Source organism: Malaya genurostris, chromosome 2, assembly GCF_030247185.1.
Source record: "Malaya genurostris strain Urasoe2022 chromosome 2, Malgen_1.1, whole genome shotgun sequence".
NCBI classification, from domain to species: Eukaryota; Metazoa; Arthropoda; class Insecta; order Diptera; family Culicidae; genus Malaya; species Malaya genurostris.
In genome coordinates this window covers 247,100,495-247,113,669 of record NC_080571.1, presented here as the reverse complement: position 1 = coordinate 247,113,669, position 13,175 = coordinate 247,100,495, and the positions used below count along the sequence as shown (strand labels likewise).

General features: G+C 35.4%; 1 protein-coding gene across 8 annotated transcripts in view; it reads right to left on the bottom strand.

Annotated features, from left to right (window-relative positions):
- Window positions 1-10: 10 nt before the first annotated feature.
- LOC131428548 (rap guanine nucleotide exchange factor 2) overlaps window positions 11-13,175 on the bottom strand; it is a 51,965-nt gene continuing 38,800 nt past the window's right edge. For 5 of the 8 annotated variants that reach the window (XM_058592576.1, XM_058592577.1, XM_058592575.1 and 2 more), the window contains one exon: window positions 11-3,293. In XM_058592576.1, coding sequence (XP_058448559.1) covers window positions 3,214-3,293 — 80 coding nt within the window. In that variant the 3' untranslated portion in view covers window positions 11-3,213. The other 3 variants (XR_009229394.1, XM_058592581.1, XM_058592580.1) reach the window with 3 other exon arrangements.

The window sequence follows — 13,175 nt, the reverse complement described above, 5'->3', positions numbered from 1 at the left end:
TCCTTAACAAACTATCAGCGACTAGGTTCCATAAAAGTGGGGATAGTACACCACCTTGAGGACACCCACAGACACTCAGCTTTCTAATCTCTGGCCTGCCGAAGCGATGATCAAAGAAGTTGATTGCTAAGCATTGCGTGTATCCAGTAAGGGAAAAACCCAAGATATTCCGTTCACGACTGCAATGTTTAACCTCCTGCAGCCATCGGTACGGAAATACACCTTGACTTAGGAGTTCCTATTTTTGTGGCCTTTTACGACATGGAACAGGAAACCAGTGGATCAATTCTTGGTAAAAAATAATTCCGCCGGATGCCACACGGCTTACCTGTTTGGTGGACTTATACCATCGGTACAGGTGGACCGTAGCGTTATTCTTAGCCAGTTGGGAAACCGCTACCGACACTACACGGCTATCTAGGCTGCTCAGAGAGGGAAAGTTGACATTGATGATCAACTTCCATGGATGGCCGAGCAGGGTGAGCACGTTGAATCATGTGTTAGTGCGGGGAAAATTCAAGTATTTCGCGAGAAAGAAAGAATTTTTATCCGTACTTCGACGACTCGACATAACCATACAGCGAGATTTTCGCTTGTAGTCCAGTGAAAAGAAAGTCTATTGGACTATAAACGAAAATTAACTAGCAGTATAGCCTAAGTTGCTGTGCCATCAATCGGCGTCATCTCAAGTGAGGTGACGCCAATCAGAAGGAAAAAGAAGAATAAAAGGAAGGAATATTCTAATAGTCGATTGCCAGTTGAGGGTCTAAGAGAAAATCTCGGTTGATTTTTCAAATGGTTGTATGAGCAAGTGAGAGTTTATCTTTGATTATAAAGGTTTTCTTGGATTTTACAATTCTGTTTGAATATCGAAGGTTCCCGGTACCATTTTATACAAAAAGTTGAGTGATAAACGCGGAAACCGCTCGGTAATTAATAGAAGAGTAAGTAAATAAATATAAACTGTCACTTACTCTTACGGCCTTTTAGAAAAATCAACCGAGAAATAAGAATTTTCCTTTGAGTACCATCTTCTTCGATTATTGTAGTATTGTTTAGATGTTGTTGTTCGATTGATGGTGATCGAGTGAGATCCTGTCACGAGTCATATTGTTACTTTGATGGGCATTGCATTCCAGTGCAATTAAAAGATTTGTAAATAGCAGATACTTTACGTCTCCTTAGTGGATTATGTTGATCCAAGAGGTGGTATTAGCAGCTCAACATAATCTGCTAACGCACTGATGAACTGAAGGCGATACGTAAAATAAATACATATTAATATGCATAAGGCGCTGGTCTTACAAGCCAATTTTCGTATGTTTGAGCCTTGGCCTAGAAGGATCCTTAGTGTCAGTAGGATTGTAGTACTATTCATGCAATGATTCTGAACGTAATGAATCAGCTACGAAGTCTGTTGAAAGCTAGGCTTCTTTGCTTTAGTTAGATCGTTTAACGAGAAATACCGCAATCATACACCGAAGAAAATTCATTGATGCTTAGTAGTTAATAAAGTGAATAAGTTTTCTTGTGAATTTCTGAAAACCATGAACCGACCTAAAAAAAACATATTTAGGTTTTTTTTATTGAACACTACCAAATGGGTGTAAACAGTATCATCTTTCATTTGTCATTATCTTGAATCAATACCAATTACGATATTAACACCTATATTTTTTCAAGTTTCTACAATGACGACTTCATATACGACCTTAAGGGTAAGATGAAAATAGGTGTATTCGCTTGGAGTTTTCACGTGGCTATAACAGCAGTATTGAACAATTTTCCAACTATTTTTTTTTATTCAATAGTATAATATATATTTTTAGGCACACTGCTTAAGCTCTAAGATGCCAAGGGTATTTCCTAATCTTAATTAACGACTAACTTAAAAATTTTCCAACTATGTTTTCTGTGGTATTGCTTCTTAGAGCCGAATGTTATATTCGACTCTACCGGTGTCTTTAATAAGAACGACAGTTTTTTCCCGACATTTTGACTATTGGCTTTGGTCTTCATAAACGGATTTTATATCTTAATGTTCCCCGTCTGAAATCGTAAAAGTTTGAAACGGCGGTCTCTTGCATTCAAACCTGTTATCAGCTTGTTTGCTCGGTATTTTCAAAGCTAGGTTTCATTGTCTTAGTTAAGTTCGAACGAGCAGCAACTAGGTCGGACAGGATACAAACAAAAACGATGTCTCGAATCCATATTAGTGATTTTCCCACTTAAACTCAATTTACGGAAAAGTATCGCAAAAATTTGCGATAAATGCGAATAAATGGTTTGTAGTTAATGAGGTCAATCAGTTAGAATTAATATTGAAAGTTCAATCGAAAGAGTATATTTTCCTGTGAAAAAAACAGAAAAGATGTTCAATTTGACAAAATGAGAATGAAAATCATTCATATTTCTTTGTTTTAAATCAATTGCAATACTATATAACGACAATTATATTATTCAACTAAATGACATTTTCGGCAACATGTCATTCGCTGAAATGAAGCGTAAGACAAAAATGATTTGTCTTTTTTATTTAATTTCGATTGCAAACGTTTACAAGGATGTAATTTAAAAGGAAACTGTTGGAGGAATCCGTTTCTTGAAAAGACGGCACAATGCACGGTTCTGATAATCACTTTATAATAGATCTATCAATTTGGGAAACATAAGGTACAAGAAGAACTTAAAAAATCAGTATATATGATACATAAACATGTCGAATACAAGAACAGTAAATGTGATGGTAAAAAAACACACATCCAGTACAACTGCAGCAATTTACTCTTTCAAATATATACATGAAAGTTCTAGCGTTTCTAATGTAAATACCGGTATATTTATTTGATTATTCGTTCTCCATAGAAAAACATAACCCAACTACAGATTCATCGATTGTCCAGAATATACACCTCCCTACGATATGCTTGTATCACTAAGTAATGAGTATGTTTTACACATTACATATACGACTATTGGTTTGCAGCATTCCACCTTTATCCTGTAAGGTGTGGACGACCCTTGCTTAGTTTCCGAAAACGTGAGGTTGCTTTATTTTTTGCATACATACTATTTATAACACTTTTTACACTTACCATTACTAAAACGATCGAACAATACCCTAAATTGTCTAAACTTGGCTCACACATAGAAATTTGTTAAAATATATGCACAGAAATACAAACAGGACAACATACTCTGATACCCGCTGCACTAAAATCTCGGTCCTCGTGGTCTAGACATATGATTGTGAAACGACTGCGGAACGTACTGAGTATAGGAAGGTGGTCTCGCTGTAAAAAAATGTTCGAAATAAGCATACAATAACATCAGTTACACTCTTCTATCACCGCTTAGTCGTGTCCCAGGACGACGATTTTCTTGGGAATGGAAAAGATTACAGACGACTACAATAAGATTTTGCTACGCACTAACTGCGGTTACACTACGCTCTGATTAGCTGCAATTTGGCGTCGAAGTTTGGTCGATTATTTTTGAGAAGGCACTTTTTGGCAACTGTTTACTACTAAGCTAGCTATGATGGGTAACCGCGAACGGAGTCTCAGTCGGTTCGGTGGGTTCGACGCTGATGGATCCAGTAGCCACAAGGCGATAGTGAATAGTAGTACATAGCGGTAGTAGTTGTAGTAGAAACGATGGTAGTAGCAGTCTTGGTAGTTTACCAGCACCTCAGGATGCGTATTTTCGGAAGGTTGTTTTACTCTCACTTACTCCACACTACAGAACTACAATCAAAGTATCGTGTTAGTTGGTATGTTTTTCGAGGTTTAACAGTGGTAACTATGGTAAGTATCGCTAATAGAAGTTGGTTAGATTAAATCCTTTATGTTGACTGTCGGTTGCTTGCCATAATGTCCTATAAAACAGATTGTTCGAAATATTTCATCTTTTCATATCATGAGTGAAAAATTTTGACAAAACAGCTTAAATCAAAAATAAAAAAGCAGAACAATTCACATCAGCATTTTATTACTGAGAGAATAAAATTTCCGGGCGGACGGGTATAGCGTGATTGGTTAGTCGATGCCTTTCACGCAGCCCACTTGGGTTCGATCCCCAGCCCCGCAAAGCTTTTCTGGCCCGAAGAGGTGAATGACCTTAAGGTTAAAACCTCTATAATCGAAAACAAAAAAAATTCCATAAATTGAATGCAGTAGTTAGCATGACAACTTCCCCGAAGATATCTTTCTCGTGGAACTGCACACAAAAAAGCTAGAACAGAAAATTTTTTTTTTAAGAATCACTCTACTTTTACTCCGCAAAATTAGTGAAACTCGATCGTTTGAAGAACTAGAAAAGTAATCTCTTGGACAAATTTTCTCAGAATAAAATTTCCAACATTTTTTTTTGTGAAATTCAATTGTTTTTGATTTTATTAAAAACAATTGAATTTCACAATGCGCCGCTTGATGAGTAGTTATAGGGGAAAATTCTTTTGAAACCATGTCAAATAATTCGAATAGCATATTTCTCTAAAATAAAGGTTTGTCCTCAGTTGAGTGAAAACCGGTTTCAAATCCGTCAATCTAAATCCGAAATTGACTCAAATGATGTTGATCCATTACTAATCTTCAGTCGGATCGGGGTAAAATTCATCAGCAGACTATGAGACCATACGACCCTTGACATGAATCTACGGTTGAGAAAATAGTTTCATTCATTCAAAAATGAAATGCATATTATCGAAGCATGCGTATAACCTTAGATTTAATAGTAAATTATTAGATTGATGTCTCATTGCTGGGTGATTTCGCCATATTAAACATAATAGGGAAAGTTGACATAATAATGTTTCATTGAAAAAAAGAGACTAAGAGCAACATTGCGATAAATATGTCATAAATAGATATATTTTGTTTTATTTCAGTTTTATCTCACAGACATAAAGACCTCTTAACAACAGTATAGCTCATTTATATTGGTTTGTTCAGTGTATTTAAATATATATAGCTCGAATTTTTTCATCATATATGAAATGAGTGTCTTTTATAAATTTGATGTGCGAAACATGTAAATATGATCATCTGAATGGCCGCATATGCTTTAAAACATCTATTTTCATTATTTTTACTTCTTTCTGTTCTTTTGTTTTTTTTCTGTTGAGAATTCCTGCGTTACATTTTATTTGGTACACTTTGATTAGGATCGTTTAACTATTTTGATTACATAGCTTCATCTACTATATGGTCCATTGAGATGTGTCAGACACAAATATTTCAGTTATAGTTGCCATTAGTGCATTGTATTTGATATTAATTTGAGTTACACTAACTTGTTCGGAGATCCTAGTAGAATATATTGTTAAATTCAGGCGTGAGTCTGCTTTGTGGATGTTTGGTATGTCACCGGAATGCTGTTCATAGATTAATTGGACAGTTTGAAATAAAATTGTTGGCAACACATAATAGAACTAGTTATTTCAGATGCATTCTTGTACTTAGACATTATTATTAGGAGTTTTCTCGTGAATTTCAAAATAAGCTCGAGTTTATCCTTGACAGTTGAGTAGTATTGTTTTCATAGATTTTATCTTATGTTGAACCAAGTTGTTACAGTACCACTGAATTGTCAAGAAAATAAGATTAGCTGTGACGATGAAAAAACTCGATATTTAGCAAGTTTTTCAGCATTGTACATTTTTTATCTGATGCACACAAAACATCGTGAGAGTTTTACTTATGTTTCGAGGGTCCACTATAGGCATTATTACGCTCTAGGATGCTATCACGAATATATCTCTGTGCTTTTTAGATCTGTGTATTCCTGCGACGATTTATTTAGAGTTAAGTAAGAGCGTGTCCATCATAGCCAACGATCGGTAGGTGATATCGACTGAGTTTTTTTTAAGGATAGAGTCTTTGGCGTTTGAGAAAAAATCAGTCAAAGTCAATCTTCCGTCGGGAAAACACTTAAATCGTGATGAGTGCCATTTATGCAAAGCGCTTTGAGGTGGTGTTCTTTTGCACAGGCCCTAAAGACCAAACATGAACGAATCGTGGCTCTATTTTCGCATAATCCTGACAAGCGAAATTGAAACAAAAAGTTCTCGGGTTATCACACACTGCAATTCGGGAACATCTGTGGATCTTGCAGGAAGATAATGATCCGAAACACCCGATCCGGCTCTGTATTGAATGGGAACGGGAAAAATGCATTGTGACACTTGATTGGCCTTCGCAATCGCCTGAGGCAAATCCTATCAAAAACTTCTGACCTACATCAAGCAGAAACTCAGTTGAAAATTTAATGGAAAGAATGCCTCGCAGATGCCAAGCAATAATTTATGCTGGTGATTGTGATTGAACTCACTGTTAAATTTAAAGCGCTTTACCTCAGAATGTTGGACACGTTCCTATTTAACATACTGTTACTATTTGTATGTCACAAAACAGTTACATTGATTGCATAAATGTATTGGATTCAAACTAATTGAAAAAAAAAAACAATTGGAACACACGAATAATGCTGTCTTTCAGTTGGTTTTGAGTAAAACTTTTCAAAATCGCGCTGAATTACGTAACGAGTGTATGGAAACACAAACTGTTTGCTGTCGAAAAAATATTGTGTGACTACAAATAAAGAAGCGTCGTTTTCTAATAATTACTGGCAGGGGCGCAAGTTCCATGAAATATTGAGGGGGCACAAAAAATTATTACTACAGATCATTAAACTTTGCAATATATAACACCTTTTCATAAAAGGAACTGAGAGGTTAGAGTAAATAAAAAGCAACCAAGTAACTTAGTTAAGAAATATGAACGAACACGAAGACGAACTACGGGGATAACAGAAAAAAAGTGTTATATCATAAGATATTTCTAGAAAATTTTCAAATATCTATTCCAGTCGCCAAAATATTGGGAGACCATGGCCACTTCAATAAATCTTTTGGAGGGACAAAAAGTGTCGATGTATTGAAAATCTGTGACGCTTGGCTATATAGAATGCCTAAAATATAACAAATCGAAGTAATTACATCCCAGAACCTCTTTGGAAACTAATACTACTACAAATTCGTACATAAACAGGTAAAAGTTATTGAGAAAACTTTTTCTGTCATTTTCGATTCTCAAAGCTTCGGTTGAATACCGACACTGCATACAATGGAATTTTCACTGAAAACAGCAAATGACTGAAAGGGCAAATGAAAGAAAGAACACAATTTTGAAACTACTGTTCCGCTTATGTCACTGACTGGACGTGAATTTCGTTCTCACAGTTTGCAAGCGAAACTGAGAGTGACATTAGTTTCTTGTCATTTTCGTCTATTTTGAGTCAATGAAAATGACTTTTATTAGCAGAGATGAATTTCCAACCATTTTCTAACTACAATTTGCACATTGACATTGAAATGAAATGCAGAAGCGCTGCTAGTTTGGAAATGATACTTTCAACAAAAGCTGTTAAATCGGTACGAGAATTTCCAATCCTTTCATGTTTTTATTTCGGATAAAAACAGATAAATTCATTTGAATAATAATCGCAGAAGTGAAAGAAAAACGTTTTTGCTCCTGTCAACCTTAATTCATTATTGGAAAACTAAAGTTGATTTAGAATGAAGCATTATACTTGGTTCAATTCCGTTTTTCGAATGCCCGGACATAACAAGTAAAGTATCTCAAATAAATGGTACTCGATTTCAACATTACACTGGTTTCATTTTTTACGTTTCGCTTGCGCTTTCAGCTTATCAGTGCGTCAGCAGTTTTACCTAACGGTTCAACATAAGCCGCTGAGCTGAAAGCGAAACGTAAATAATGAAAATAGTTATGTGTGCTTAGCACAAATTCGGTACCTACGTAGTACCAAACCCTTAAATAACTACTATCTGTTGACGGCCAGAACGTCGTCACTTAGTTTCGTTTCTTTCGGCACGTCAGTAAAGACATAGCACTTCGGTGTGATAAGTGTATATGTAAATAGCATTAACTTTACGTCTGCTCAGCGGTTTATGTTGAACCGTTAGATGGCGTTAGCAGTTCAACATAAACTGCTGACGCACTGATGAGCTGAAAGCGAAAAGTAATATATGAAAATAGTTATGTGTACTTAGCACAAATCTGGTACCCACGTGGTACCAAACCCTTAAATAAATACTTTTCTTAGTTCCATTTTTCATTGGCAGATGCCTCAACCGTTGAATGTTATTGAATGATCTAAACAAATATCTTTCGTAACCATATATCATGACATTTATCCAAAATTGGACGAGAAAGTTCATTCATGACGTCCCGCTTAATCAAAAAAATTCGAGTTTCAGCTTCTGTCGTTTTATTCTACTGTAACTATTAAAGATGGCATTGTTGGCATTTCGATGACAGCATGTTTTTGTGTATAAAAATCTTCATTAATTTATGTTTTAGGATTTTAGGGTAACATGCGTTTCTATACATGATATGAGAGTAAGTTTGAGGATGCAGTCATTTATAGTAGTTTTAGAAATTTTATCTTCAATACTTCAGTTTCGGAAGGAACAGACAGTTGCATCCAATATGTAGAAGAAAGAAGTACACGAAACCGGAACATTACCCAAGGTTGAGTACATTTTTCATCCAATTTCGGAGTTCCGTCCACCGACCTAATTTAAAGTAAAAAGTGACTAAGTTCATCCGTGAATCCAAAGCAAAGTTTTGGTATTACATTCCTTCCTGTGGAATTGAACCTTCTGGTTCAACAGACTTCGCAGCCTATTCATAGCGTGCAGAATAATCCAGGTCGGGGCTCGAACATACAACAAGTTGTCCAAAAAAACAGTAATGGACAAGAAAAAGTTTAAGATAGAAAATTCATTTATAGTGAAAATGAATGTAAAACAAAGTATCCAATACCGCACTTTTTACAAAAGCTATGAACTTTTTTACACGAGCTGTGAATGTCATCTTACATGATTCGCCAATGATTAAATTTATGTTCCTTTGTTTCCATGAAAACACGAAACGAATGCACGATTCTTAATAGAATTACAAATTGCATTTTTAATTAATGATCCATTTGTAGAATAAACAAGAGTTTCACATGCTACACCTTTAATTCCTATGAGGTTACCCGGAACTCAGAGAATATTCAAGTTGTTCCCCGGTTTGTTTTACACGAACATAAGATAACCTAAGGATATAAACTGAATGAATATCGAATGATGATGGAATGTACAATCAGCGTTGTCAGATCATTTTTAAAAAATCTGTATCCGGCGAAAAAATCTATCTGCACCAATCTGTATCAGAATATCTGCTACATAAGTACTAGGAAAATGTCACCGGAGCTCAGTATAGTGAGCAAAAATAAAAATGTCTTACGACAACTTTTTCTCATGCTTATCTTATCCAAGCCCAAACCGAAAATCGATAGTTATCTGTATCAATAATGAATAATCGGTATTTTAAGAGAACATATCAGCTGTTTTTCATAGAACGGCGAATCTAACATTGACAGCAAATGGAGAAAAACAACGACGAATTTTTCGGCTTTGGTTTCAAATCGTATTTATAAATTATCGTATATTCTCAGATCGATTTATGATTAGCCGATGAATTGTTAGTTAATTTTCAAAAGACATGCCGATTTTACTTTTCTTCTATATCTACCGAATAAATCAACATAAAAAGAGTTTCGCCTTTTTTCGATTTGTTTACTTTTATGCTTCCTGTGTGAATTATAAAGATACGCCCTTGCGCGTATTTCGTGAAATTGGCCGGTTTCAACGACTACGATGAATCTGCGGGCAAATTTCTCGTTTCATGTACTATTTCCAGTAGTAAACAGTTCGGAAACCACTTAAAATAACAAAAACAAACAGTTTTGCCCTTCCTTTCAAGCAATTGAAATATCGCCCTATTTGTTGGCATGGAACACGGAGGGCGAAACTTGCGTAAACAAATGGAATGACAGTTTCGCCCTTTATAGTTCTTTGTATTACGAAGATTGAGATTTTTGTAGAATACAAGTTTTTAGACAAAATTGTAGGATTTTGAAGCATTTATTGGTAGGAGAGAGAAACTCGATTTGTTCACTTTTGTAAGATTCGTCGTTCTTTGAAAAACAGCTGATATGTGTATTGCGGTATAGAGGTAAAAAACGGTATAAATACCAAGAAATCGGTACACCTGGCAACGTTGCATACAATTTTATTTGCCGATATCAAATTTTGACAGCATACATAAAACACATGTTAAATCAATTCGACGTCAACCTGTTGAATGGGCCTAAAAGCCAATGACAGGTTCTCTTTGTTTATTTTCGCTTTCATTTAATTAGGAAGTAAACGTGAAAATTGATGAGGTGTGTATGATAGATCGTTATAGCGTGGTTTTTGCTCAGGTTTCATGAATACTGCTTCCTGTCTGAGAGCAATATTGGGTTCACTCAAAGACATCATATTGTAAAGATATCCAGCTTTCACATTTCACGAACAAATCGTAAGCGAAATACTTTTATGCGAACATGGCGCTCTCAGGTCAGTCCGCATCGAATCTCGTACATAAGAAGAGGGGAAAGAGAGAGCGCACTAGAGATGGTCAGTTTTCGGGTATTTTTACACGAAACCCGGGTACCCGGCTTCGGGTACAGAAAAAAATATGTTTCTCGGGTTCGGGTGCCGATTTTCAACGGGTACAGGTCGGGTTCGGGTTAAAAGATTTAGTCGGATTTCATTTTTTTCGGGTTTCGGGACTTTTTTCGGGTTCGGGTCGGTAACGGGTGAAAATTTTTATTTTTTTTCTCGGATATGGGACAGGTTCGGGTTTGGAAGAAAAAATTTATCTTGGGTTCGAGTCAGGTACGGGTAAAAGTTTTTTATTTTACGAACGGGTGCGGGTCGGGTTCCGGTTTGAAAAAATGCTTACCCGACCATCTCTACTGCGAGCCCATACAATTAACATTTTATGTTTAATGTGATGCCGTGCGAGGGCGTAGCTGAACTGAAGATTGATTTCTTTCTAAGCTGACAGGATCTGGTTCACTAAAACCACAGATAACAACAATGACCTTCAAGAAAGTCATTTTGAGATAGTAATTTGCCATCCTAGTAGACGCTCTTGAGCACTTGCATACTACGGCAATTCATGCAACTGAATGTTTCTTCGTTTCAACCTTATCAAATTTGTCAAAAATCAAACTTAAAATGTATCTTAGATTCACTATTATGATGACAAACTTTCCATTAACACAATAAATAACTGATGTACACTGAAGTCTCGGAAATCCGCGTAGAAAAACACGTAAGTTCGGAAATCCGCGTAAAAAAAACCTCAAAACTGAAGAAAAAATCAATAATCTCCAAAAAAGTTTTGTAAGAATTGACTTTGGGATTGAGAGAATTTGAAACAGCGTAACATCGGAAATTCGCGTAGAAAAAAAAACAAAATGAAAGAACTTTTTTTTATGCCAAATATCTTAGAAATGCATGAAACGTCCAGGTGTAATCTGAACATTTTTTTTTGAAAAGCATCGAAATGAGTTGACTTAAAAAAAATTTGGGATAACACCAGATTTCGAAGTTTCATGCATTTCTAAGACAAAACAAGAAAACCGCGCAAAATACGCGTAAAAAACCGCGTAACTTCGGAAATTCGCGTAAAAACCGCGTTACTTCGAAAATCCGCGTAAAAAAACGCGTAACTTCGGAAATCCGTGTAAAAAGAAACCGCATAAAAAACCGCGTAAACAAAGACCCCAGTGTAAATGTAGAACCTTGAGAATGTTTCAGTATGTATATTAGCATGGCATTGAGTTTAAATTAAAATAATTTTTCAAATTTACTTCATAACGCAAACGAAGTTTTATGTTATGAGTCCATCAAATATCTAATTTTGCATGATGGGCATGCTCTTTTTTTTACACTCACATAGACAACTGTAATATGATAATAAATTATTCTTTCGCTATTCTGCTCCGAATTGGGTGAAAGTTTGAAATATTCCGTTTCAGTGCACGTGAGAATGTTTATTTGAATTTTCTAGCTAAGTAGAATTTTGAAAAAACAGTACTTTGCAGTGTTGTGGCAACAATAATAACCCATTGAGAAGAGTAGATTTGAAACATGCTCGGTAAGATGTAGTATAAGGTGATCGATTGATTGGTTTAGGAAAACTCTAAAATTCTGTTATTTTAAGTTGACAGCTATACCTGATACGATACAAATCATAAAAATCCTGAATCATATAATCTACTGTTCGAAAGAATGTTGATACAGTTACGTAGGAAAAAAAATCTTTACTTATCCAATTGTGTATGTCAATTCGATTTTTGCTTTCACGCTTAAAGTCACGAATTATCATTATTTGTATTGATAGTTGGTTCGGTCAATAACAGCAACCAAGGCAAACAAAATCGAGCGATGGGTTTTAAAATAAATTAAAATGGAAACTCGGATTCTAAAATGTGAAAATCAAATCAGTCAGGGTAAAAGATAAATAAATAAATTAATCATGATTCCAAGTTGATGAGTCCAGTAAAAATTTTGGAGAGAAATAAAAACAAATTAAAAATTATTTACAAATATTTAAAATAATGTAAGCAATGTTACTGAAGAGAAAATTCGTGAGAATACAAAATATTGTCCCAAAATCCTAACAAAACTCTATTCAAGAAAGCAAAGTGATGAAAGAAATTTCAAATCTCATGTTTGATATCATTGTACCTAGACGACTGCCATCTAGTTTAGTCATCAGTCTTGGCATGCATTCGTATGAAAGGGCACTTCTTAATCGCCAGTCTTTGGAAACAGATTCAAATGTTAGAAATTTCATTGCTTGTTTATAGATTTGTATTGGATTCGAAAATAAGTGCATTGTGAGAGATGTGGTGCGTGAATCTTAATATGTTAACACATGATAACACCCATATTGGAACTGACAACAATTAACTCGAACTGTCAATACATCAACGGATTAATGTTAACAAGTAGTTTTGGCATTATCACTTGCTTCTTACGCGAAGATATTTGGCATTTATACGTCGGTGGACAATGTTTCAGTGACATCGCACTCCACTGAATCGCAGTCATCATCCACGGAGGTTTCCAGCTCTGGAAAAAATAGACCACATTGGAAACGTTGGTCAACTTCATGGTAATACCGATGGCATTCAGCATGCTAACATAAAGACCATGCATTTGGTAACAAATTTTATTCAAACCGTAGAATATATTGCTGAGA